Here is a 25261-nt window from a genome sequence, read left to right as displayed (position 1 = left end):
ACACTGACAAAAATGAAAATTGTGCGAAAAAAATAAATGAAAAATTGCATAACCTCTGCTGGATTATCATCATTTTTGAGTATTATTGCAAAAAATTTGGTGATAAAGGATAATTTTAATGAAATCTTGTAAATATGTCGTTTATGTTCGCAAGTCGTGTTGCATTCAGACATCTGAACGAAGTGAACAAGTGTTTTTTCAATCACAACTTGAGACGATTCGTTGCAACGAAACCAAATGAACGTAAAACACATAATTTAAAAGCTGCATTAACCGGTGTTGCGATCGGAGTACTTGCTGGAGGAGGATATTCATTTTACCAGAAAAAGGAACCGGATTTCAGCGCCAACGTTAGAATAGTACAGAATAATGATAGAATTTCGTCGTTCCCCAAAGTAGAAATCTCTAGAAAAGTATGCATTCGAAGGTGTTTTCATTTCTCATTTCATAATTTAAATATCTTATCATTTTAATTACTTGTTACAGATTGTAGTACCAAACGATGCCTCTGGCTTAGAAGTCACATTATTCCAATACCCCACTTGTCCTTTTTGTTGCAAAGTTCGTGCTTTCTTAGATTTCTATGGTATTTCATACGATGTCGTGGAAGTGAATCCTGTTCTCAAACAACAAATGAAATGGACGGATTACAAAAAAGTTCCTATCGTCCTGATTAAATCTGGTAATAAATACCTGGTAAGAGTTACTCAATTTGTCCCCCGATGTATTAAATTTCATATTGTACATTAAAGCAATTTTGTTCTGCAGCAATTTAAGGACAGTACTATGATTATTTCTGGTTTGGCGACGTATTTTAGAGATAAACATATCGGTTTAGACAGTATACAAGAATACTATCCAATTTCACAAGATTCTGACAACCCTAAGAAAATAGAAATAATGAATAAGTATTTTGTAATGGATGGACAGAGAACTGAAAAGGCTTTAGAACGAGATAAGTAAGTGTATTTGTAAAACAGAGGGTCACACTTATGTTGCATTCGTTTAGAAAAAAAAAAGTTGAGTTATCTAATCATTTTGTTTTCTGAATAGGGATGAACGAAAATGGAGAAAATGGGCTGATGATGTTTTAGTGCATATGCTATCGCCGAATGTGTATAGAACCACTGATGAAGCTCTACAAGCATTTAATTGGTTTTCTGAAGTAAACATTCTATAATTTGCTACTTATCATCCGAAAAAATTTGAATTTAATATAAATATGTTTTGCAAGGTTGGCGAGTGGGATAAACTATTTTCAGGTATAGAAAGAGCATTTGTTATTTATGTAGGAGCATTTGTCATGTGGATGATAGGAAAAAAATTACAGAAAAAGTAAGTGGTTAAACCATGAAATCTTCGATTTTCTATGCAACCTAAGAGACGAGAGTTGATTGACTATGTTTGAATTTTAAATAGGTACCACCTCAAAGAAGACGTCCGCCAATCGTTGTACGATGAATGTAATAAATTAATGAAAGAACTTGAAACCAGAGGGACACCGTTTCTGGGAGGTCAAGAACCAAATTTGGCAGATTTGGCCATTTATGGCATTTTAAGCAGCATTGAAGGTTGCCTCGCATTCCGTGAACTTTTGGAAAACACGAACATCGGATCTTGGTTCTTCAAGATGAAAGACGCTGCTCAAAAACACGACGGACAAAAATTATTGATGTAAAACTGTTACTATAGGTTACACCATGCTATGTGTATTGTGTACATCATGCTTTTATTATTATTTACGAGTATATGTGATCACTTATTAAAATGTTCAAATTTAGAAGCATTGTTATTATTTCTTCGAGCCTAAGATGATAATTATTCGATTGATAAAGAAACACGACGAAATAATTATAAAAATTATTTATTATTTAATTACAAATCACAATTCATTTTTTACCTTTACCCTTCTTTTTACCCTGCTTCAACGTTTTCTTTTGTTCCTTTTTTAATCTTTTAGCTTCCTTGCGTTTACATTTACGATCCATTTTCGCTAATTTCTTGATCTTGAAGTGTGAAAGCCAGCACGGATATTTCGAAGGTTTGGTAACTTTGGATTCAACATTTTCCTTATCTACGTCCATCGTTGATGAGGCAACTCCGGCGTCAGAATTTTGAACGGATTCTACGTAGATACAATGAAAGAATAAAGATTAATGTACTATTAATACAGTACCGGAAGTACTTATGATTTAGTAAAGGAATCAAATCTAACCTGACTGTGCAGCAGCTTCGGCATCCTGCCTTTCTTCTTCAGCTGCTTTCTCGACCATATTTTTCAACCGGGCAAGTTCTTTTTCACCATAACGTATTCGTTTGAAAGCTCGAAGTTTACGCATACGTTTACTTCTGATACTCTTAGCCATTTTAGTAAAGTATAATTAAGAGTTTTCAATTAAAATATTATCCGAGAAACACATCAAAATTAGAACTGTGTTGTCAAAAAACTATTATCAACTTTTATTTACGTTTTGCTTTTTGACAAGAAAAATGAAAACGTGCGAATTTGGAAATCAGTGTTACCACATGAAAGAAAATAAAATTACGAGAAAGAGAATTTTTAATTTTTTTTTTTTTTATTCAAAATTTAGGCAATTTATTAAATTAATAGGTACGACTACGAATACATACATATTTTTCGTTGTAGTTAATTGAAATCTTCGTTGTTTCTAAATCATTAAAAGTTCTCAATCGAATCTAGTATCATAGCCTCATAGGAAAATTGGTATTTTTGTTTAAAATTCAACATCTGCCACACTAACTTATCTTCTCGCTCTCGTATCCACCTTGATCCTGATCCCACCAAAGCTTATCTTAGCTCAACTTGTTTTCGCCTGTCACTCTCATCTCAATTCTCATTTTCTTCAGCGATTTATTTTATTTTTATTGAATCTAGCTACCTCCTACCTGACGTTGCGGTGTAGAACTAGACACACTTCTGACTGAATAAGAGTAATCAACTCAACTAGGTACAAGGTAATGCACTTAAAAAATAAGAGCAATAAAAAGACGATACTCGTAGATTGATATGCATAAGTAATTTTTAATGATTCATCGGTCCAATCCAAAAATATTATTACAGCTGGCGAAGATTTTGGGTAAAAAGTGGAAAATACTTGGGTTTAGTCAACGAGGTAAGTAAGTAGGTAGGTATATTATGCAATGAATGAAAGATATGAGTAGGTATGAATAAAATAATTCTGTTATGTCTGCGGCTGCAGCCAAGATTTCAGTATATCTTTGATCTCTTGAATACCATTTTCTAGGTCAGCATCTTTACGAGATGATTCCAAATCAGCAAGATGTGAAGCACCTGAAAAAATGAGTAGGTTTGAATTGATATGTGCAAAATATTACTTTATGTTTACACTATTATTACCACAGAATTTCTATGGAGAAACTGATGAGTGATCTTTACAGTAGATCCCATCGTTTTGAAAATTCAGGATTTAAATTTTATAATTCCCAAAATGTAAATTCTAAATTGGTTCTGACTCTGAGACTCTATTAAATAATTGGATTCAATTTTAGAGGGCTGTGGTAGTGCTCCTTTATCCTAACACAGCCTCTTCTGGCTCCAATATGCATTATATGTAATAAAGCAACTGAACATTTATGAGTAAGTTTTAAAAGTAAAAACAGTCATTTTAGAACCATATTTTTACCCTGCTTCTCATTAATCTCCAAATGAGAAATGAGAAATACTTATGGGTTATGGGGCGTGAAGTGCAGCATGAGTTTAAATTAATTATTTGGGCTAAAAGATTTGGAATTTCGATCAGTTTAATTGAATAACTTTTCTAGTACATAAGTCTAGATGGGTACCTACTAACTTACCTATAAAAACCTCTATAGCTCATCAGTTCATCACGCGAATAAAAAATTGTTTAGATTTCATAATTCAAATAGATAGGTAGGTAGGTAGCTAGGTACCTTTAATATTAACGACATCGTAAAGAGCGTTTTTGACTTTTTCAGTAATGCCAGCGCCTCTCCAAGGATCCTGAGATCCATAAATGAAAGCTAATCGATTTGTATTGAACGCTGATCCTCCGAATTCTAATTCCATTTCTTTCACACCCTCATCGATAGTTTGCTGATTGTATCTGAGAAAAATGAAAAAATATTCGAAGTTCAGAGTAAGTTGTGGATAAGATATTTTAAAAAAATGAGAAACATATGTGACAATTACTCAGGTCCAAATATATCTTGACAATATTTAGCCAAGCTTTCAGCTTCTGGTTTATATTGCCCGAACATATCAGAGCTTTTGGTTGATGGTAAATTAAGACCAAGCTGAGTACATAACTGATACTGCCATAATCGATCTGGAAATAAGAATGAATTGATTTTTAGCTATAACGTCAGTTATGATGTAGGTAGGTTTCTTCGTCAAGAAGGTATAATTATATTGGCATCGTTGATTGTTGTGATGTTTGAAAAGTTTCGTTGTTTTCAACTGTTTTAAAGACGTTTAATACACTGGAAAAAAAAATGTTTAAACTTTTTTTTTGTTTAAACCATGTTTTAATTAGATCTTTTTAAAAATAAAAACTTGTTTTTTTAGCTTTTTTGATTCTTCAAAATTGAACAGGTAAATTGTTTTTTTTCTGCATTTTTTTCTTTCGCATAAATTTTGTAAATTTTGGTAGGTACTTTGTATCTTGAAAGAGAGAAAATAATGCAATTGGTGACGTCACTATGAGCTTAATTTTTAAATCAAAATTCAATGCAAAATAAATTGCTGTAAAATCTAAAATTTTTGTCCTTTTTAAAACATTAAAAACCTGTTTTAAAACTCGTGTAAAAGACTTGGAAATTTTCACGTTTAAAGTATATTTGTATAATTACCAGACTGCTCACGACTATCATAATGAACTTTCTGGTATGCTGAAACAATAGATGTTTCTTTGGTGTACCAACAATAACCTCGAGGTAAAAACCTGGAGCTTACAGTCTTCAAATTTTCCAGCTGTCGAGTTATAAAAAAAATTAATCAAATAGGTAACTTCGAAGTAATTTTTATTATTTAATGAGTTAAAAATACCTACCGCTGAATCTGAGTCTCTGTTCATAATATAACAGATGGAAGACATTGATTCATCATAAGAACGATGATTTCGTTCCACAGCCAAGGCAATTTGTTCGGATAGTATTCCTCGAAAGATGGCTTTATCCTCTTCATTACTTTCCAATGAGCCGCATAACCTACGCATTTATCATAATTCATGAAAATTGTTACCTGGCAGGTACGTATACTCAGCCAAAATTTTTGATCAATGCAGACATGTATACTTACCTAAATTGCTGTGAAATCTTAGTCCTGCCTTCTTGAGTTTGCAACAAATCTTCTATTTGTTGAAACGCTGATTTTATATTTTTAGCGCAAGTGTAGTTGAAAGAAAAGTATGAATTTCGGACCGATTCCAAATATTCTGCAAGTAATTTGAAAATATGTATAGAATAAAAATGGTAGGTAAGCGCCAAATTGTATTAGTCCACACTCCACAGGAGGAAACAAGAAAAAGATATTCTAATATGGATACAATTTTTCAAGCAAGATGCCAGATGGCAAGTAGGTAGGTTACCAACCTGGGTATTCTGACTTGATCGACATAAGAGCCCCAGAAGCAACAGCTCCATACACCAGATGAGGATACCTTAAACGAGCCCAAGCAGCCAATGATCCTCCATAAAAACCACCAAACAAAACCCATTTGGTATTTTCAGGAACTAAAGATATTTCATTCACTGTTCTGATAAAATATGCGATGTCAGCTAATGCTTGTTGTACATCGAGGTAATTTAGATTTTCCAATGAAGTATTCCTGTAACATAAAATGAATAAAAATTAGGTACCTACGTTAGAGACTTGATTGTTTATTTTTATTAGACATTGAGTTTTTACTCACGCAAATGGGCGACTATCTCCATAATATCGGTGCTCTAATCCTATCACTAAAGCTTGAGCATCTTTAGCATAAGACATTATTCTACTATTACGTAGCCACTCGATGGACGCCGGTTTGTTGCCAAATAAATAAACAAAAAATGGGCCATTTTTCTTGTAATGTGTATTCAATACAATAGAACGCTGTAATAATACACATAGGTAAGTAATATAATTTTTCAAATACAACATTGTAAAATCAAATTTAATGTAGGTAATAATAAATTAATTATGTAGATAAGTAGGTCTAGATATACTGTGAATACGAATGCACTAAAGTACCTACCTGATCCCATAAATTTCTAGCAGTGGATTTGAAATGATCTAATTTTTGTGGAAAAAATACGGTATGTTCTTCATTCGAACCAGAGGATCCATAAACCTGATGCTCTTGATCAGAATTCACATTAATTAAACGCGAAAACTCTGTTTCAAAATCATCAGCGATTGAAAAACTAGTGGTAACGTAAACCACAAGCACAAACAACGCTAAGAAGTTAAACATTTTGAATAATTTTATAAAATTATAGGTACAGAGTATAATATAATTTAAATAGGTAGGTAGGCTACACGACCAACTGTACACCGACAAATAATGAGAGTCCTGCTGAAAAAATATTATTTTTATACTAAATTTGTGAAATTTCAAGAGTGTTGCTAAGTAGTATGTAAATAAAATAACCAAAATGTCATTTATTTATCGAGTGGTTTCAAATTCCAAAATAAAAAATAATTTTTACCCAACTGACACTGTATCTACTTGAGCTTTTCAAATTTGAGAGCTTTATCAAATTTTTCACATTTTTCGGTTCTCAAATTTCGTTTCTCGAGAGGTGATTTCTTCGCTCACGACAGGTAAGTCTAGGTATGCATACCATTTGAGGTTCTAAATGAAATTTTTGAAATAGCTGCACGCGTGTAGTGCCCAGAATAGATAGACGTGGGTTGCACATATGTGAAGTACCTACGAAAAGTGAATTATCATCAATAAGATTTTTTTTCAATTGCAATAATATATTTACTTTATTACGGTTGCATTCTTCAGATGTGAGATTATGCAAAAATGCTGAAAGTTATGTCAATGTCTAGACTACAAAACAATATGATAAAAATTTTCGTTTTCTTGTGTTTTTCAATCTGCTCTGAATAATATAAAAGAATTATAAGTCTAGGAGGTAACGTAAGGCGTACATTTTAAATAATGTACAACTCAATTTCCAATCGAGGGCCTAAAATCTTCAGGAAAGTTTTTTTTGTAGGAACTAACAACAAACTTTGGAGTGTAATGAAGCAAAAGAAAGATGGTGAAAACTTTTCTCAAATAGGAACACCCTAACTAAGCAGAAAGCAGAGGTAGGTATACATTATCAAAATTATTATAAAGAAAATTCTTCAACGAACAATGAAAGTGTCAATCAGCACTCCGTCCTTCTTGTCAGTTGTCAGTCGAGGTCGAGGTTTTTTTAATCTTTTTTTTTGTTTTCGTAGGTAGGTATAGGTAGGTACCTAATTATCTCTAACCAATTTGTAGAACTGCTGGTTTCGAGCTTGAAAATCATCTTGATAGTTATTGTTTTTTTAATTGTCAAAAATTGATAAAAATGCACGAAAGCAAAATTTTATTCTCGAAGAATCAAAAGCTAAAATATTGATTCCAAGTTTTTGATTCCGATCTGAAATTCAGATCAAATTCTGCAGGATTCGAAATTCGAATCAGGTGATCGTGAATCTGATTGACTGACGATCCTAATAAAATTAAACGAAGCACTCATCGACCTTGTAAATAATATTGTTGTCTCCTCTAATAGACCAACTGTGTATATGGAATACAACGTAACGAAATGGCACCAACATCTCACCACTACTAACACAAAGTTTTACACGAAGTCTAATGTACTGGCTTTGGGAATGGAAGTGCGCATGCGTGACTTGTGAAGAAGAGGTTTGTCGTTGTAGTTGATGTTGTTGTGTTGGTTATCTTCCCCTCACTCCGAGCGGGTAACCTAGGGTAACCAGCGCATGACCATTTCCATTCCCAAAGCCAGTACATTACACTTTGTGTTAGTAGTGGTGAGATGTTGGTGCCATTTCATTACCATTGCACAGTTGGTCTATTAAGAAGTGAACATAAAGCGAACTGAATAAGCTGCAAGGTCGATGGAAGCACTAAATAAAATTGATTTGATGACCTTTCTAAATTTTTTTAAAACCGCTATTTTTCTATTTTTTTTAATTTTATTTTTTTGAAAAAATCGAGGAAAATCGACCTTTATGAAGTGGCAACACTGTAACAATCAATTTTTTATTTTTTTTTCGAAAAATAATTCAAAGGGTTCAAACCGGTTTGCCGGTTAGGTTATCATTATCAATCAATTTATTTTGTTTACATACCTCCAACACGTGTTCGGTGGATTTGGAATCGATCAAAGAACTTGCGTTTCTCAAAAATATAATATTTTGCTTATAATCGTTAAGATGATGCTGCAGATGTTTCAGAGTCTCACCTCTTCTTAAAAACTACCTTTTCAAGTATACTTTGGTCTTCATTTCTCCTCAATTGTAAGTATACAATATAAATCGTCAGATATGAATTAAACCTGAGTTGATGAAATGATGATGCATATTTATGTGTGTTAATTTTGATTTTACGTAGTGATAGCCACTGGAAAAAAGGAAATTCCAACTGCTCTCATTCGAATCATATGCGAATAATATTACCCAAGTACTTGATTAATTCAACGATAGAAGAAAGATTCATTCCTGAAGCTCTCGTTCAGATCAGATTCAAAGAATATACTTTCAGTTCGTATCATACTGGGACATTATCGACATTTTAATGACGTAAGTTGTGCAATTCATGTACATGGTATACTTGAAATGATGTGTTGTTTGACGATTATTCTGAAATTATCTCGTTTTTTTTCTTTTTTCAGTATTAGTCGAGATGGCTCCTGTAGTACGCATTCCTACTCTACAAGAAATCGCATCTTCTCGCGTAGCAGTCGCTTTATGGGAATCTATAGATCTTCCTAGCATCTTGTGGCTGAATTTTAACAAAGAAGACGCCGATTCACCGTTTATCAGCTTTGTGTTGAAATCACTGAACAAACTGAACGTTCCTCCACGTATAGCAAAACTTCTCGAGACTCAAGTTGAGAACGTAAAGAAAGAATTAGATATTTGGGTTCGTCATTTTACCAATGAAATTTTTCGCTCTCCCGAACTAAAGTACGAATTGTACGGCAATATTGGCGACATAATTTGGTACGCTGATGGCACCATTAATCGTAAAGCAACTGCTAGAAATTTATTGAATTCTCTCAGATTGAGTGAAATCGATAAGTATCACATTCTGTGTCACTATTCTTTGAAAGATGATATTGATCGCTTATCACCGTTGCTATTTACGAAAAATATCGTAGACCATGTTGAATTCTCTGACGATCCTTCAAATTATTACTGGAATTGTTACTTCAGAAATGAGTTGGATAAAGTGCCTGTTGACGATGAAGAAAATTCATCTCTAGATGTGTTCATGTTTCAACATGACGAAGTAGACTGGTGGTCAATGAAAGAACACTTTTTCGATCGGTTAAATGCGCAAGAACAAGTCGAGAATATTATTTGGTTAATCGATGACGGTTCTGCGTTCCCATATCTGAAACTACTACTGATGAAATTGACCGAGAATCAATTGTTTCAAGGTTATACGAATCGAGCTGTAGCGGTAATCAAGCAGTTCCTGCATAACGATAATGGTAATCAAGAAATTCTTCCAACTTGGTACGATGTTCGGGATTTGATCACGCAAGAAGAGTTCGTGACTATGTTTACGAATTTGCTGGAATGGAAGGAGTACGTCTGGGCTCCTGTTCCTGGTGCTATTCTATCGGAGATTTGGATCAGCGCTGGTGACGATTTCAGATCTCATATTCTGAATCAAGGACATGTAGTTTTTGAAAAAACCTTGAAGTGGTTTAAACGTGCCGAAGACGAAAGTTTTATGAGCACGTTGCTCCAATATACGAATGAAAATCTCAAACAAGAAATCATCGTGGGACGATTTTTCAGAAAATTTTGCAAAAAATTGATCAACAAGGCAAAATTAAACAAGTTGGAAAGTTTATTTATTATATGGTCTTCAAGCGGTGACGATTATTTGGTACAATTTAAGCGAGATTTCACCCAGACTGCGTTTTTTGTCAATTTTTGCGATTTGGTGTTGAAAGAAACCGTGTACGCAGATGAAGAAGATGACTTAGTAAAGGTGAAAGCGTTGGAGCAATTGTGGAACATATTGTTTTCCACTGCCGAAGAAGTAACTGCATTCAAGAAAGATTTCACGCAGAAAGAATTGTTTCGAGATGCCTGTAGAAAAATGTTGTCGTATGAGAAATTCTACTCTTTAGAATCGCTATTCAACTTATGCCTCGTAGATGATGGAGAATTTGAACGAGATTTTGTGAAAAATGAAAATGTGTTTAAATATTGCAGAGAACTAATAGAGCGCACGCCAGTGCAACTTCTCGAACTCGAACAACTTATGAAGGCATGCTCTGGCAATATTGATGTATTGACTGAATTTCAAAACAAACTGATAAACCAGAGGTTTTTTGTGCGAAAATGTGAAGAATTGATCGAACATAAAGATTTTTCATTTCTGGAAAATTTGTTTGATATTTGTGTTCCAAATACGTCAGATGCCACGATATTCAAAAAAGATTTAATCACACGAGCGATTCGGAATGAGTGGTGGGAATCTGCGAAAGATGTGAATCAGTTGCTAAAACTATGCCTTCCTGATCATAAATCCCCTGAATCCGTTCAGTTCATGCGAGATTTGGTATTTGATTCTGGTGCATTGATATTTCATTGCTTATGGTGTTATGGGTGGAAATGTTCAACCACGAATGATTTGCTAATGGAGCTTCTGTTGTCACGATCAGACATCGTATTAGAATATAAAAAACAACTGTGGATGTCACCAAGTGGTGTACGTCAGGCTGTTCGTTTTCTTTCAAGAGAACGTGGAAATGAGATTACAACTGTTTTGAATGAGATCATTGCATATGCTTTTCCCGATGATACAGATTCAGCCAACGAATTCAAAAAAAAAGTGATATTTTCTAACGAATTTATGGAAGAACTGCAAAAAATGATATTCGGTGGTGACCCATTGAACTTGGCGAAGAAACGCATCGAAATATTTCTGCCGTCAATCGAAGATCAACAAACACTGAAGAAACAGTTAATCGATAATCTACAACCGAAAATGTCTGAAATGTTTCATAAAAACGGTCACTCAGGCTGGCAATCTTTAATGGAGCGATTTTTGGAAAACAATGAAGCGGTACTGGCGTTGAAATACAAATTACCAATAGACGAATTTTTCGAACGTGAATTCAAGGAGTGCATTTTTCAAACGTATGACGAGCATCATCGGGTATCGCGATGCACTTTGAAGAAAAATTTCGTGTTTGATTCGCTAGATGTACTTCTGAATTGGTATTTTGAATCGCCGAAGGAAAGAAAAGAGTACAAGGTTGGGAAACTTGATGCTTATGAGAATATGAAACCGATAGACACGTTGCTGAAGAAGAATTGCCATTCGTCTTATATGACGAAATTAATGGACTGGTTTTTTGAAAACGACGCTGTTCAAATGGCTGAATTCAAAAAGAAGCATAAAGGAGAACATTTCGTTAATATGATTAGAATTTGTCGCGATAGTTATTTTAAGAATAGACGTACGCTGTAATCGAAGATTTGTGAATTTTTTTATCATTATTATGAGTAATTGACGTGATTTTTTATATTTGAGTTACCTACTGGTGTAATTTTTTATTTTATTTCGACGTGTTCGCTATAAAAGTGAATGTAAATCTAGTACATTTTTTAAATTTTGTACCTTCGTAATGAATACTGTTAGTTTACGTTTAGCTATGTCAAGTGTTTTTGTATGAATCATATCGATAAGTTTAAAAGCTGAAAATTACTATTATTTTTGTTTTCGTTGAGTACCTACTTATTTCAAGTTTTGATATCGAAGAAACTACCCATAGCTATCTTGCATTGATGAAAAGCAATCCTGTGATTTTCTGAACTTTTTATAACACGGCGGTGAATTATGAATTACTGATTACTACGAGTAATACAGATTGGTCCAAATTGAATATTCAACGAATTGATGCCCATGGAAAAATCAACGTCGTTCATAGCTTTTGCAAATTCCTAATTAATGAATAATGATGATTCATATTTCAAGTGAATCTATCCTGGCTCCTAACTTGAAGATGTTAGACTACCATCCACACTGGTACGTAAGGTAAGTTACCGAGTTATTGGTTTGACGGAAAGAGCACCACTAAATAATTGAGTTCTTTCATTCTTTGCATAATATTTTCCTGTTGAATTAATTAGGTTGGTACTTTGGAACCATGCACGACCTTTGAGGTGAAGTTTACTGCAGCATCCAACTACCTATCCAAATAATTAATTATTTCATAAAAAATAAATGAATCTTCCACGACAAACATACGTAGGTACTTTTATTTTATGCATAGTCTAAAACCCCCAAAACCAAATTTTCAGCTGCCCAAGTTCATTTTTTGATTTTTGACGAATTTTAGAAAATTCAAAATTGACTGTTTTTGGCGATTTATGCTTTTTTTTTGAAGTACGCACCTGATCGGTAAAAATGGTCAAAATAAGTCCCAAAACTAATAATAATTACCCAAATCCAAATTTTACTATTTCCAGCCATTCTGGAGCCTCCAGCGTGATTTTTCAGTTTCTCCAGAATTTTGAATTTGCTCCAGAAGGCGTGAATATGAAGTTGGGCAACTAAAAATCGAGTTGTATATTACACTCGACCTGTTTAACAAGTTTATCCACATTTGAGCCAATTTTGAGAGTGACACCTCAAAAGTGGCTTTTTGACCAGCTTTTTTCAAAATTAAAAAATCAAAAGTTTCCCGTTTGTGTGGATATTTTAGAAATTTACGCGAATCGCTGCATTTTGTCCAAAACTAACCCTACAAATCTAAATTTCACAATTACCAGCTATTCTGGAGCCTCCAGCGCGATTTTTCAATTTCTCCAGAATTTTGAATTTTCTCCAGAAGGCGTGAAAACGTAGTTGGACAGCTAAAAATCGAGTTGTGTATTATACTCGACCTGTTTAACGAGTTTATCTACATTTGAGCTGATTTTGGGAGTGACACCTCAAAAGTGGCTTTTTGACCAGCTTTTTTCAGAATTAAAATATCCAAAAAATCAAAAGATAACCGTTTGTGAGGAATTTTTTGAAATTTACGCGAATCGCTGTATTTTGCCCAAAACTAACCCCCCAAATCCAAATTTCACAATTTCCAGCCATTCTGGAGCCTCCAGCGCAATTTTTCAATTTCTCCAGAATTTTGAATTTGCTCCAGAAGGCGTGAAAACGTAGTTGGGCAGCTAGAAATCGAGTTGTGTATTATACTCGACCTGTTTAACGAGTTAATCTACATTTGAGCCGATTTTGGGAGTGACACCTCAAAAGTGGCTTTTTGACCAGCTTTTTCGGAATTAAAATATCCAAAAAATCAAAAGATAACCGTTTGTGAGGAATTTTTTGAAATTTACGCGAATCGCTGTATTTTATCCAAAACTAACCCCCCAAATCCAAATTTCACAATTTCCAGCCATTCTGGAGCCTCCAGCGCGATTTTTCAATTTCTCCAGAATTTTGAATTTGCTCCAGAAGGCGTGAATATGCAGTTGGGCAGCTACAAATCGAGTTGTATACTACACTTGACCTGTTTAACGAGTTTATCTACATTTGAGCCAATTTTGAGAGTGACACCTCAAAAGTGGCTTTTTGACCAGCTTTTTTCCAAATTAAAAATCCAAAAAGTCAAAAGTTTCCCGTTTGTGTGGAAATTTTTTGAAATTATTTGCTCGAATTGCTGTATTTTTTCAAGAATTAACCCCCGGAGCGCAAATTCTACCATTTCCAGCCGTTTTGGAGCGAGAGTGACATCCAAAAAACCACTCCTGGGGTGTCACTCTCAAAATCGGCTCAAATGTGGATAAACTCGTTAAACAGGTCGAGTGTAATATACAACTCGATTTTTAGCTGTCCAACTTCATATTCACGCCTTCTGGAGCAAATTCAAAATTCTGGAGAAATTGAAAAATCGCGCTGGAGGCTCCAGAATGGCTGGAAATGGTAAAATTTGGATTTGGGTAATTAATATTAGTTTTGGGACTTATTTTGACCATTTTTACCGATCAGGTGCGTACTTAAAAAAAAAAAGCATAAATCGCCAAAAACAGTCAATTTTGAATTTTCAAAAATTCGCCAAAAATCGAAAAATGAACTTGGGCAGCTGAAAATTTGGTTTAGGGGGCTTTACACTATGCTCTTTCCAAAAATCGCGGTCCCGTTTAAATCGGAGTGTGATACCTCAAGAGGTTCCCTTGTAAGTACCCAGGTAGGATAAAACTGTTAATTTTTTTAAAAAGACAAAATCTAATTTTTCAACGATTGTATAAGCATAAAGCACTGTTTGTTTCATACCCTATTCTCGGGCAAAATGAAATGAGAAAACGCGAATTTCAATTTCAAACTGCCAAAGCCAAAGTTGATAAGGATCTATATCAAAAGGACTATAAAGACAGTGAATCCATATTCATGGAGATTGAATTCCATTTGTCACTTTTATGGTAGTTTTTCCAAACCTATGAAAAATACCGACATCCGCTGGAAACTCCACATCGGCTCCAATCCAATGCTCCTAATCACCACCATAAGTCGAATGAGAAGATTGAAAACAGGATACAAACCAAACTTTAGCATTTTACCTCAATTTTATGAATTTTTGAATCCCTTTAACAATTTTCAAGTTGCCCCTGCAATAACTTGCAGGTGTTCGACCAGCAACTAACATCCATACTCGAATGTAAGGTGTATTACCGACTCACCAATTTGAAGGGGGAAGTATTATAATTATTAGGTGGGTAGGTAGCTAGGTACTTCAAAAATACACGATTTTTTTACGAAAATTGTATTAGGTATATTTTTTTAATTCATGGAATGAATTTCAAACAGTCACTTTCTAACTGTGCGTTTATTGATTGATATTAACCACCTCTTGCGTTGAGCTCGAACTGCTCTTTTCATTCTCCAACCAAGATTTCAGTATATCGAGAATTTTTTGACGAGCTTCCACCAATTCTTCACTGTCATCTTTAGTATTAGAAGGATACATATCCCGGCAATGAGACGTACCTGTATAAATATTGGTTACAATTAATCTGCAATTCAAGCCAAATACAAATCGCATACCTATTTGCGAATACTTACCACTCATAGTGATAACTTTGTGAGCAGCTGGTTGAAATTGATTGTACAATCCCAGTGAATGCCACGGATCTATTCTCCCGTGAACAAAAACTACATTGCTGGTGTTAAATTTTAAAGCTCCGAATTCCACATTCGTACGATACGCAGCATCATCTATAAAATCTCGATTAAATCTGAAAATTATAATTTAGACATCAGCAGGCTAAAAATTGTTCTTTTTCTGAAAACGAAAAAAAAAAAAACACATAAATTGTAATAATATGTAATTCTTACTCGGTCCCAAAAACATCTTGGCATGTTTTAATGAAGTAATCTATTGGCAAAGCAGAACCGAATAAATCTTTGGGTTTGCTGGATGTTTGATAAAATCCATATTCAGAGCATGTCTGGTAAAGCCATAGGCGTGCTGAAAGTATTAGGTAGGTACATAAAAATATTCAGTTTAAGTTAGTTTATGTATTTGATTAAGTATAAGGACATTCTTCATCTTTGCTTGTAAACTTACAAGACAGCGAATCATTTCCATAAGTGTCCTCTTTATAGTATTGGATGAAATCGGCATACTTGGGCGAGGTACAACTTTCATTGAAGAATTTCAAAAATTCTTTATTCACATTTGCGTATCTTTCTAGCTTTATTGAAGAGAGAAAAAAATATATATATCACCTACCTATATGGGATAGTAGTTTTAGGTACCTACATATTAAGATAAGTTCAAAATAACGCATCCTTACCAGCGATTTTTCATCATCGTTCATAATATGGCAAACATCCTTAATACTCGTAGAACTAAATTTTTTATCGTATTGCACAGCTATGGCTATATTATCAGTCAATACTTCGAAAAATGTGGTAATATCATCTCGATCATCTTTTAGAATACTGCATAATCTAAATAATAAAACTGTATGTCATGAAATACCATCGCTGGCAAAATTTAAATAAAAAAAAATAGTTAGAAAGTAATAAAAAATACCTACTTAAACATCTTGGAAACTCGTTTTCTACCTGAGCTTGTTCGTATGGCACGTTTCAAACGTCTGTTCGCTAAGTATATGTTTTTTGCGCACTTGTGACTGTGGGTTTTCAAAGATCTTTCAACAACTTGTAAATATTCTGAAATAATACATTTCACATGAACAATAATAATCATTTTTAATTGTGTAGCCTACTCAAATATCTTATGATTTACCAGGGAAATCAGTTTTAGCTAGAAGAGGAGCACTTGACGCGACAGCACCATGGACCAGATGAGGATATTTCATCCTTGCCCATGCAACCAAAGAACCAGCGTATGAGCCCCCAAAGAGAACCCATTTTGTATCGGATGATAGGTTATAGTATCTGTTAATTCCTTCTATAAAATACGCAATATCAGCAAGAACCTGCTCAGTCGTCAAGTATTGCAAATTACTCGTGTTGGTATTTCTACGAGAGGAAAAAAATGGGAATGAATTTACTATCGCATTTCGCATTCCACTTGACCTTTTAGTAAAACAGTGTAAAGTGTAAATTACTATACGATTATTTCAATTTGCGAAATGATAAATTAACAATGAGTACCACTTGAAAAAACACTCAAGATTTTTTAATTGAAAAAAAAAAAAAAAAAAAAAAAAAAAAACATAAAATAGATAAGTATAAGAAATTACTCTTTTGGTCTGCTCTGTCCATAAAATCTATGTTCTAGACCGAAACACAGAGCATTAAATTTCTTCGCATATGCTGTCCATTGAGGACCTTTACCCATCCATTTGGGATTTGCTTCGGATTCACCGTAAACGAATAGAAATACCGGCCCGTCATCTTCGTAGTAAAAGTCGTTCACAAAGTAACGCTACATAATGAAAAATATCAAATTAATGTACTCCATTATTATTAAAATATACATTAAAAATTACATACTTGATGCCATGTTCTGTTATCAGTAGGCCTAGAATGATCCAATTTCTGCAAAAAGAACTGATCGCCGAATTGTGCGCTATTACTATTTGTTTCATACTTAGGATCAGAACTCCCATCATTACTAGGTGGGTATTCAATTTCAAAATCGTCGAAAATTTTTCTCGAATTTAGCTTCGAGGATAACGATGCTGTAATGAAAACCTGAGTCGCGAAAATTATACAGTAAAAAAAATTCGTATTAGGCATTGTTACTATTTTTGGTTGACTTACACCTACTTACATTGAAACGAATACTGAGAATTTCATCGGTAATATTCCAACTGTTGTACTCGAATGAAGCTTTTTATCTTGCATACTTATAAAAATCCTTTATTGAATTATTACATTCTCGAATTAGTTCAATTGTTCAAAATACAAGTACATAAGTATCAGATACTTCGTTATCGAAATGAGTTCATGAGCATTCGAAACATACCATCGAGTTTAAATGATGAATACAAAAACTAATTGCGCATTGGTTTCGAGTAATAATCATCCAAGTACAATTTAAATGAAAATTCGAATTAAAAATTCACATCTTTTTAATAAATTTTAACAAAATATTATGTACAAGTCAAAATCTCTTATTATGTAAAAAAAAAAAAGAAAAAGGAAGAAAATCAGGTACAGTAGTCTAATGGTTTTTCTTCTTCTGTAAGATGTGTAAATATTTCCCCCTGGTCATTTCCTTCGCTTCTTCACAACCTAAATTGTATGCTACATCGTATAATTTTTTTACTTCCGCTATCAGTTCTTTTTGCGATAGACTTCCATAATCTGAAAACCCAAAAACGCAGTAAAATAAATAACGCGTATTTAATAAATAAGTATAACTTGAAAAGCTTCATGAGATTACAGTTCATTTGAGCATAATCTTCTTTGTCCAAGGGGCCATTCCATGGTTGCTGCGACTTATTCTGAAACGATGTATGGAGGTGCGCAAATCCTGAAACTCCTGGGACTGGAATTCGAAGATAAAATGTGTCAATATCAACGTTGAATGATATTTTATTAAATGTCGTCGGTAGAACGATGACTTACTTGGCTCTGGCCACAACTCTGGCGACGTGCGATCCAGGGTTTCTAACGCAATCAAACTTGGATCCACTTCAGTCATTCCTATACGCTAAGAGCACTGAAAATACACAAGTACATTAATCACATGGAAATTAATTATCTAAATATATGTATTGTGATATTAGGTATCGGATTCTTATAGCTAAATACATCAAATTACATCAACTTACCAACGCTGCAGCACTTTTACAGCGATGCAGCGAAGCCAGTGGTTTCTTCTACTTCGACTACCCCAGACAATGGTGAACATACAAGACAGAATACAGTAGATGAAGAAGTGAAAACTGATGTGAAAGACATTAATGATCGAATAACTGTTAATTCGTGAGTTGATTATTCAAAATTAATTCGAATTAATTCTCGTACAAAAAACAAAAACGATACACGAATGAGACTTGTCAAAAAATACGCGTAAAATCGGAGCAAAAAAATTGTAAACAATGACAAATTTTATTGTTTGTTGGCTTTCAGCGCTGTATTTTTAGCAAAATTCCAACTTTTCAGCAAAAACGTCGTCGTTCGGAAGCCAAAAAGTGATTCATTCGCGCATTAAGGACGCCAAATATCGGTTTTTTTGAATCATTTCTCGCGTTTCCCGCGATTCTCGCCGTCAAAACAACATTTTTATCACATTGTGCAAAAAAAATTTGATTGATCATTTTTGAACTTGTTTCATCAGAATATTCCCAGCCTTTCTAATAGTTTGAATAGTTATAAATATGAATTATTCGTGATCACTACTCGCTGTTTGATCCACGAAACAGGAGAAATGTACAGACAATGTATAACTCGAATTGTGTTTCCTCAAAAAAAGTTACGAAAGTGCAAATTTCAGGTAGATTTCTTCAGAAAATATGCGCTGATTTCCGGTTCGTCTGCGCCGAGTAATCTTGAAATAACTAATTTATCTCCCGACGTATCGGTACCATTGATCAAACGAACTCTCGAAAAAAATGGATGTAGTTACGAAGATGGATATGCCTGTATCACAACGAAATGTGTTAATTGTCGTAAAGATAAAAGTGGCACTTTGTACATTAATAAAGTTACCGGTAACTAAAACGACGTGTGTAAAATTCCATATTACATTTCTTGTTTCTAATCGATTTCTATTACAGGATTCTTCATGTGCTTGGACTGTCAAGATCGTGGAAATTGGGAATTCTTTGCAGGAAAAATAACAACCCCTTCAGATAAAGACAAGACTACAGCTTCGGATACAAAAGGACCTAAGAAGAAGGCTAAAAAGTCAGCAGAACCTCCAAGCGAGGGTACAACGAAATGGAATGAACTTCTACTAAATTGCAAAAGTATCGTTGCTCTGAACGAGGAACAACTTCAAGATATTTTTTCCTCTTTTAAATTAGGAGTATGTTTGAATTTATTTTTCGTTCAAAATTTGTATTTTTTTCGGATGTTATTGAAATTTAATTTTTCAGAATTTCAACCCCGATATCCTCCGGGAGCTCAATGCTCTTATAGACGAAACCAGTAAAAATCTATACTTTCCTTTAACCTGTGGTAACAAAAATATCGTCGGAGTGAAGCAGTTGACGCTAAAAAATGATGAACATTGTTTCCCTGCTAAAGGCTGCATGGGTATAATAAAGTATATTCCATCGAAAGTGCGAAAAAAATGTGATTCTGCTGTTGTAGTGCTGGGTCTCAAAGATATCATAGCTTTATCTGCCTTGAGACCCAACATGCATATAATTTATCTACCTCATGGTAAATATTATACTTAATCAAAATCGTAATTACGTATTTTGTGTCTCGAGATTTTTCTAATCACAAAATGTTGCAGGAACTGTGATGTTACCTCAAGAAATCCTCCCTTTATTAGAACAGTACAAAAAATTAATCTTATGGTTTGGAAATGATGCTGTGAATTTGGACGCTGCGCGTATGTTTTCTAAAAAACTCGGAGAACAGAGATGTTTTTTAATTCGGTAATATAATCGTAATTTAAATTCCTACAAAATGACCGGTTTTCGAAATTCAAAACTGATCGTATCTTTTACAGAAAAGCAGACCTACGACCTCATAAATACATCAAATCGAGGCGAAGTGAAATAGACATTGGTGAAATCTTAAGCTCAGCTCAACCGATGGCTCATCAAAGTATTACAACCTTTTCAAATTTACGAGAAGATATTTGGTCGGAATTGACGAACGTTGATAAAGTTGGTAACATTTTTTCGACTCCGAATTTTCAAACGTAGGTATCTGTTTTATTGATAATTTTTTTTTAGGCTCAAGGTATTAAATGGCAACGTTTCCCATTACTGAATGAATATGTGAGAGGTCACCGGAGAGGCGAACTTACCATCTTGACTGGTCCAACTGGTTGCGGAAAAACAACATTTCTCAGTGAATATTCTCTCGACTTGGCTCTTCAAGGAGTAAGTGTGGATTCAATCTGTATATTTCATTGTTCATAAATTCATTCTAATTTCGAATTTTAATTCAGGTGTCAACATTATGGGGCAGTTTTGAAATCCGTAATCAAAGATTAGCCTTGACAATGCTACAACAAATGGTTTTCTCACCTTTAACCGAGAACTTGGAACATTTCAACACTTGGGCTAACGAATTCGAAAAGTTACCTATTTATTTTCTCAAGTTCCACGGACCTCAGCCGGTGAAAAAAGTCATGGATGTGCGTAACTTCTTTCTGACACTTTCAGCCTCGTACTAGTTCGCTCTTTAATATTACCATTTACTTATAGGTAGTCGAACACGCAACCTACGTCCACGATATTCAGCATCTAGTCATAGATAATTTACAATTCATGATGGGCTTGTCACCTGGAAGTGAAAGATTCATGGACCGATTTTATAAACAAGATTTAGTCATAGGTGCATTTCGAACTTTCGCTACGCAGTTCAATTGCCACGTTACTTTAATTATTCATCCGAGAAAAGAAAAAGAAACCGATGAATTAAGCATTAGTTCGATTTTTGGCGGTGCCAAAGCTTCCCAAGAGGCTGATAATATTTTCATCATTCAAAAAAAGATGCTGCAATCGTTGCAAGTTAAAAAATACTTACAAGTTGGTGACATTTTCCATTTTAGAATTTATTTTTTATGTAGATTTTATTTGTAATTATTTACATCTGGTTTTAGATTGTTAAAAATCGATATTCCGGTGAGTTGGGATTAATGCCTTTGAATTTCCATAAGGCCAGTTTGAGTTTTGCGGCGAAAAATGTCAAAGAAAAAGAAAAATCGGAGTGATTTATGTACGTAGATGATTAATATATTGTATTGTGATTTTTTTTCAGTGTATCAAAATGTGATAATTTATAGTTTCTATTGAGATATTCACGGATATATCGTGAAAATTGTAATTTATATCGATCGTGTTCTATTTATATTTAATTTTTTGTATTTATTGTAGGTCTAATTAAATTTTGTTGAAGCATCTGTGTAAAATTAGAAGTAAAATTCAGTGAAATGAAGAAATCATGGGAATTTTTGGGCACAACAGGCATAAATTGTCAGGAATCGGTAGTTTTTTTTTACAAAAATTAATTCATGATCGTTTTTTTCCCTCTCAAATTATGGTGTTCCATGACTTTAAGAATTATCGACGGTTAAAATCAAAACCTCAAAATTTTACTTTAAAAAGTTGATACCGTAAGTATTATTAAATTACATTAGTAGGACAAGTTTAGCCTTTTCGTATGTGATAATAAGCAGGTGTGCATGTATAATAATCCTCTAAAAAGGAGTCAAAAAGTTTTCCAACGATTCTGAATTCGTTGAGAATATTTATTTGATAAAATTGAGAAACACGATAGGTACACATAATAGGTGTATTTATCACTCTTAAGGACCATGGTGTAATATTCTATCAAGTAGGAAGAAATGTATAATTTAAATTTTATCATACCTTATTCTGGCAAATCCTATTCTATTTCGTAAGGGTTAATTTTGAAATGACCTAAAGCAAAAGTAGTCTAATAAAGATGTATGAAATTATAATTAAGTGATTAAAAGGGTTATGGGGTCCATACCTATAATTACCTACCCATTCAATAAGTCAATAAACTAATCAGTTTTCATATTCGTGAGCAAACAATTTATACTCGACGTTTGGATAAAGTTTTCGTGCCGCTTTGCATCGGTTTGAACAAAATAGAGATCAAAAAATAAGTTGAAAATGTTCGAAAATCTGTTCGGTTTGAAAAAAACATCTACAAAAATAATGTACTTTAGTTACTGCACCTTAGGAGGAATAATAAAATCACCTTTTATCGCACGTTGGGTGAAATACATTTGGACTTTTTACAATATCGCAGCTTTTGTCATAATGCACGCTTTCATAATCGATTACATAAAACTATCTCTATCTGGCACCAAGGAAGTCCCTTTGGACATCGTGATTGCCTTACACGCCTTACTTTCGATACTGGGCGCCTACACGACGTTTTTCGTTTACTTGGTCACTTTTCATTTTCGTCACAATTTGGAGAAAATTATGTCATTTTTGGACGACGAACAAGCGATCTTTGCGGGTATCGAGGATATCGAGAATCTCGACAAAACAGACGGTTTGTACAGCATAGCTTATATGCTCAAGTATCAAATGTTTTCGGTCATGTTGAGTGCGTTGTATTTTGTGATACGTCCGATTCGAGTACTTCTTTATGGTAAAAATATTCAATCTCTGCAGAACGTTTATAGTTATTTTTATTGCGCTCGGTTCATCTACCAAGCTACGTCCTTTAACGAGTACGCCTTGATTTATTCGGTGCAATTTACCACCGTTGCGTTGTTGTTTTTACCCTTGCTGACGTTATCTAATTTCAACTCAACTGCTGTGTTTGAATTACATAATAAGTTTGTCAAATTGAAAGCGATTATTGGCAGATATACGTCGAGTCATAGGCAAAGCGTCGAGAAACTTTTCAATCTGCGGATGAATACGAACGATGCCGATGTTTTGAGGAGTTTACAAGTACGTTTGGCTGTACAAGTTCAAATGCATGCTATTAACGTTCGATTCAATAAACGTATCATCAAGTGTATTCAATGTCATCAACGATTAGTGGCGTAAGTATACATATAATGAGAACTTGATAAGTTATGATATTGTCTTGGTAGGTTGGTACCTAGGCCAACGTTTAAAATTTCTGAAAATTCAACTAAAAGAAAGTGTAGGTACAATAGGTACATAAAATATAGTTAGACCGTTGATGCTCTCAAGCACTTTATCAAGGAACACTTCCTTTTCTAATTGAATTTTTCTTCTTTCAATTTGTCCTTTTCAATTTTCATTTCTTCATGTACAGCCCAGTGGAAAATGGTGGAATCTGATCAGACTCAGGAAAGAAGACATCATTAATCAAACCAGTTCCGGACATTCTCCGAACCCAATTATACCTTACCTACCTGACTAAATCTAATGAGATCAGAGTTTTATTAGGATCAGATCTGGTCAGATAAAAGTTTGGACTACCTAGATTAGATCTGTTTAGACCCGATCAGATAGGGGAGACTTGATTGATCAGACAAGATTAGATCTTAATCTGATCTGGACATCAGGGTTGTCAGTCTGTCCGTAAAGCCTCTTAAGGTCATTGACACGTTTGTCTGGCTTCCCATTGTCGTCTGCTTTCCTGACCGGTTTTGCTTCTTAAGGTCTTTGACACGTATGTGTCTGGCTTCTTGATCAAGGTAGTCTGTATTCTTGTCTGACCTCTCAAGGTCATTGATTCATCAGTCTGGCTTCTTCAGGATACTGACCTGACTATCATGATTACTGTCGGCTAGTCTGACCTAATAAGGTTAGTGACCCGTCAGGCTTCATGCGTCAATGTTGCTTCTTGCTTCACAAAGTCGTGTGTCCAACTGTCCATCTATCTGCCTGCCTGCCTGCCTAAATTGGTCTTTTGAGATCATGTACCTACCTGTCGGCGCGGCGGGCTTTTAGACATTCTCTGTCTCAAACACTGGTTTTGAACAGTGTCTGTTTCAAACACAAACACTGGTTGTAGACAGTGTCTGTCTCAAAAACTGATTGGTTTTGAACAGTGTCTGTCACAAACACTGGATTTAAACAGTGTCTGTCACAAACACTAGTTTTGAACAGTGTCTATCACAAACACTGGTTTTGAACAGTGTCTGTCACAAATACTGGTTTTAAACAGTGCCTTCTTAAAGACTGGTTTAGTGTCTGTCTCAAAGACTGATTTTGAAGTTTGAACAGTGACTGTCACAACCACTAGTTTTGAATGGTTTTGAACAGTGTCTGTCACAACCACTGGTTTTGAACAGTTTCTGTAACAACCACTGGTTTTGAACAGTGTCTGTCACAACCCCTGGTTTCGAATGGTTTTGAACAGTGTCTGTCACAAACACTAGTTTTGAATGGTTTTGAACAGTGTCTGTCACAACCACTGGTTTTGAACAGTTTCTGTAACAACCACTGGTTTTGAACAGTGTCTGTCACAACCCCTGGTTTTGAATGGTTTTGAACGGTGTCTGTCACAACCACTGGTTTTAAACAGTGTCTGTCAAAAACACTGGTTTTAAACAGTGTCTGTCACAAACACTGGTTTTAAACAGTGTCTGTCACAAACACCGGTTTTAAACAGTGTCTGTCACAAACACCGGTTTTAAACAGGGTCTGTCAAAAACACTGGTTTTAAACAGTGTCTGTCACAAACACTGGTGTCTGGTTTTGAACAGTGTCTGTCACAAACACTGGTTTTAAACAGTGTCTGTCACAAACACTGGTTTTGAACAGTGTCTGTCACAAAAACTGGTTTCAAACAGTGTCTGTCTTAAAGACTGGTTTTGAACAGTGTCTGTCACAAACACTGGTTTCAAACAGTGTCTGTCACAAACACTGGTTTCAAACAGTGTCTGTCTTAAAGACTGGTTTTGAACAGTGTCTGTCACAAACACTGGTTTCAGACAGTGTCTGTCACAA

At 34.4% G+C, this 25261-nt stretch overlaps 7 protein-coding genes across 8 annotated transcripts; 3 read left to right on the top strand and 4 right to left on the bottom strand.

Annotated features, from left to right (window-relative positions):
- The first annotated feature begins 13 nt into the window (after positions 1-13).
- On the top strand, positions 14-1783 carry Su(P) (prostaglandin E synthase Su(P)). The gene is made up of 6 exons (XM_065349097.1): positions 14-413; positions 487-696; positions 769-959; positions 1054-1165; positions 1235-1335; positions 1420-1783. Exons 1-6 carry the CDS (start codon positions 135-137, stop codon positions 1676-1678), a joined length of 1152 nt encoding a protein of 383 aa, XP_065205169.1. The 5' UTR covers positions 14-134; the 3' UTR covers positions 1679-1783.
- A 65-nt stretch (positions 1784-1848) lies between these two features.
- LOC135835047 (protein LLP homolog) lies at positions 1849-2474 on the bottom strand. Its single transcript, XM_065349098.1, has 2 exons — positions 2216-2474; positions 1849-2125 (listed from the first exon to the last, which is right to left on the bottom strand). The coding sequence occupies exons 1-2, from the start codon at positions 2364-2366 to the stop codon at positions 1890-1892; spliced, it is 387 nt and encodes a 128-aa protein (XP_065205170.1). The 5' UTR covers positions 2367-2474; the 3' UTR covers positions 1849-1889.
- A 729-nt stretch (positions 2475-3203) lies between these two features.
- LOC135834019 (putative serine protease K12H4.7) lies at positions 3204-6541 on the bottom strand. Its single transcript, XM_065347858.1, has 9 exons — positions 6237-6541; positions 5913-6094; positions 5593-5828; positions 5300-5435; positions 5052-5208; positions 4852-4972; positions 4193-4328; positions 3934-4106; positions 3204-3313 (listed from the first exon to the last, which is right to left on the bottom strand). Exons 1-9 carry the CDS (start codon positions 6453-6455, stop codon positions 3204-3206), a joined length of 1470 nt encoding a protein of 489 aa, XP_065203930.1. The 5' UTR covers positions 6456-6541.
- A 1238-nt stretch (positions 6542-7779) lies between these two features.
- LOC135835044 (uncharacterized) lies at positions 7780-11962 on the top strand. Its single transcript, XM_065349094.1, has 3 exons — positions 7780-8509; positions 8604-8791; positions 8884-11962. Exon 3 carries the CDS (start codon positions 8895-8897, stop codon positions 11706-11708), a length of 2814 nt encoding a protein of 937 aa, XP_065205166.1. The 5' UTR covers positions 7780-8509; positions 8604-8791; positions 8884-8894; the 3' UTR covers positions 11709-11962.
- A 2984-nt stretch (positions 11963-14946) lies between these two features.
- Positions 14947-17625, bottom strand: LOC135835040 (putative serine protease K12H4.7). 2 transcript variants are annotated; one of them, XM_065349091.1, is made up of 9 exons: positions 17205-17625; positions 16952-17136; positions 16492-16784; positions 16280-16415; positions 16034-16190; positions 15805-15931; positions 15573-15705; positions 15300-15472; positions 14947-15224 (listed from the first exon to the last, which is right to left on the bottom strand). In XM_065349091.1, exons 1-9 carry the CDS (start codon positions 17448-17450, stop codon positions 15064-15066), a joined length of 1611 nt encoding a protein of 536 aa, XP_065205163.1. In that variant the 5' UTR covers positions 17451-17625; the 3' UTR covers positions 14947-15063. The 2 variants fall into 2 exon arrangements, with proteins under 2 accessions (XP_065205163.1, XP_065205164.1); XM_065349092.1 differs by having other exon boundaries at positions 14950-15224; positions 16492-16727.
- Positions 17626-17767: 142 nt separating this feature from the next.
- On the bottom strand, positions 17768-18751 carry LOC135835043 (protein lin-52 homolog). Its single transcript, XM_065349093.1, has 4 exons — positions 18491-18751; positions 18285-18378; positions 18100-18204; positions 17768-18020 (listed from the first exon to the last, which is right to left on the bottom strand). Exons 2-4 carry the CDS (start codon positions 18358-18360, stop codon positions 17878-17880), a joined length of 324 nt encoding a protein of 107 aa, XP_065205165.1. The 5' UTR covers positions 18361-18378; positions 18491-18751; the 3' UTR covers positions 17768-17877.
- Positions 18752-18884: 133 nt separating this feature from the next.
- On the top strand, positions 18885-21745 carry mtDNA-helicase (mitochondrial DNA helicase). Its single transcript, XM_065349090.1, has 9 exons — positions 18885-19372; positions 19439-19689; positions 19760-20048; positions 20125-20269; positions 20344-20503; positions 20573-20722; positions 20791-20979; positions 21050-21373; positions 21448-21745. The coding sequence occupies exons 1-9, from the start codon at positions 19090-19092 to the stop codon at positions 21556-21558; spliced, it is 1902 nt and encodes a 633-aa protein (XP_065205162.1). The 5' UTR covers positions 18885-19089; the 3' UTR covers positions 21559-21745.
- The last annotated feature ends 3516 nt before the right edge of the window (positions 21746-25261 follow it).

This window comes from Planococcus citri, chromosome 2 (genome assembly GCF_950023065.1).
Source record: "Planococcus citri chromosome 2, ihPlaCitr1.1, whole genome shotgun sequence".
NCBI classification, from domain to species: Eukaryota; Metazoa; Arthropoda; class Insecta; order Hemiptera; family Pseudococcidae; genus Planococcus; species Planococcus citri.
This window is presented reverse-complemented; position numbering and strand designations above follow the sequence as displayed.

Excerpts from the sequence above, each read along its gene's own strand:
- LOC135835043 (XM_065349093.1), bottom strand. The coding sequence starts at position 18,360 with ATGACTGAAGTGGATCCAAGTTTGATTGCGTTAGAAACCCTGGATCGC. Across the intron at positions 18,205-18,284 it reads AGAGTTGTGGCCAGAGCCAA|TCCCAGGAGTTTCAGGATTT; the intron begins GTAAGTCATCGT and ends TTCGAATTCCAG. Across the intron at positions 18,021-18,099 it reads AGATTATGCTCAAATGAACT|ATTATGGAAGTCTATCGCAA; the intron begins GTAATCTCATGA and ends TTGGGTTTTCAG.
- LOC135834019 (XM_065347858.1), bottom strand. The coding sequence starts at position 6,455 with ATGTTTAACTTCTTAGCGTTGTTTGTGCTTGTGGTTTACGTTACCACT. Across the intron at positions 4,973-5,051 it reads ACAGAGACTCAGATTCAGCG|CTGGAAAATTTGAAGACTGT; the intron begins GTAGGTATTTTT and ends ATAACTCGACAG. Across the intron at positions 3,314-3,933 it reads CGATGTCGTTAATATTAAAG|GTGCTTCACATCTTGCTGAT; the intron begins GTACCTAGCTAC and ends TCATTTTTTCAG.
- mtDNA-helicase (XM_065349090.1), top strand. The coding sequence starts at position 19,090 with ATGTACAGACAATGTATAACTCGAATTGTGTTTCCTCAAAAAAAGTTA. Across the intron at positions 19,690-19,759 it reads TTTCCTCTTTTAAATTAGGA|AATTTCAACCCCGATATCCT; the intron begins GTATGTTTGAAT and ends TTAATTTTTCAG. Across the intron at positions 20,504-20,572 it reads AATTGACGAACGTTGATAAA|GCTCAAGGTATTAAATGGCA; the intron begins GTTGGTAACATT and ends ATTTTTTTTTAG.
- LOC135835047 (XM_065349098.1), bottom strand. The coding sequence starts at position 2,366 with ATGGCTAAGAGTATCAGAAGTAAACGTATGCGTAAACTTCGAGCTTTC. Across the intron at positions 2,126-2,215 it reads CGAAGCTGCTGCACAGTCAG|AATCCGTTCAAAATTCTGAC; the intron begins GTTAGATTTGAT and ends GTATCTACGTAG.
- LOC135835040 (XM_065349091.1), bottom strand. The coding sequence starts at position 17,450 with ATGCCTAATACGAATTTTTTTTACTGTATAATTTTCGCGACTCAGGTT. Across the intron at positions 16,416-16,491 it reads AGCTAAAACTGATTTCCCTG|AATATTTACAAGTTGTTGAA; the intron begins GTAAATCATAAG and ends GTATTATTTCAG. Across the intron at positions 15,706-15,804 it reads TGGAAATGATTCGCTGTCTT|CACGCCTATGGCTTTACCAG; the intron begins GTAAGTTTACAA and ends TAATACTTTCAG.
- LOC135835044 (XM_065349094.1), top strand. The coding sequence starts at position 8,895 with ATGGCTCCTGTAGTACGCATTCCTACTCTACAAGAAATCGCATCTTCT.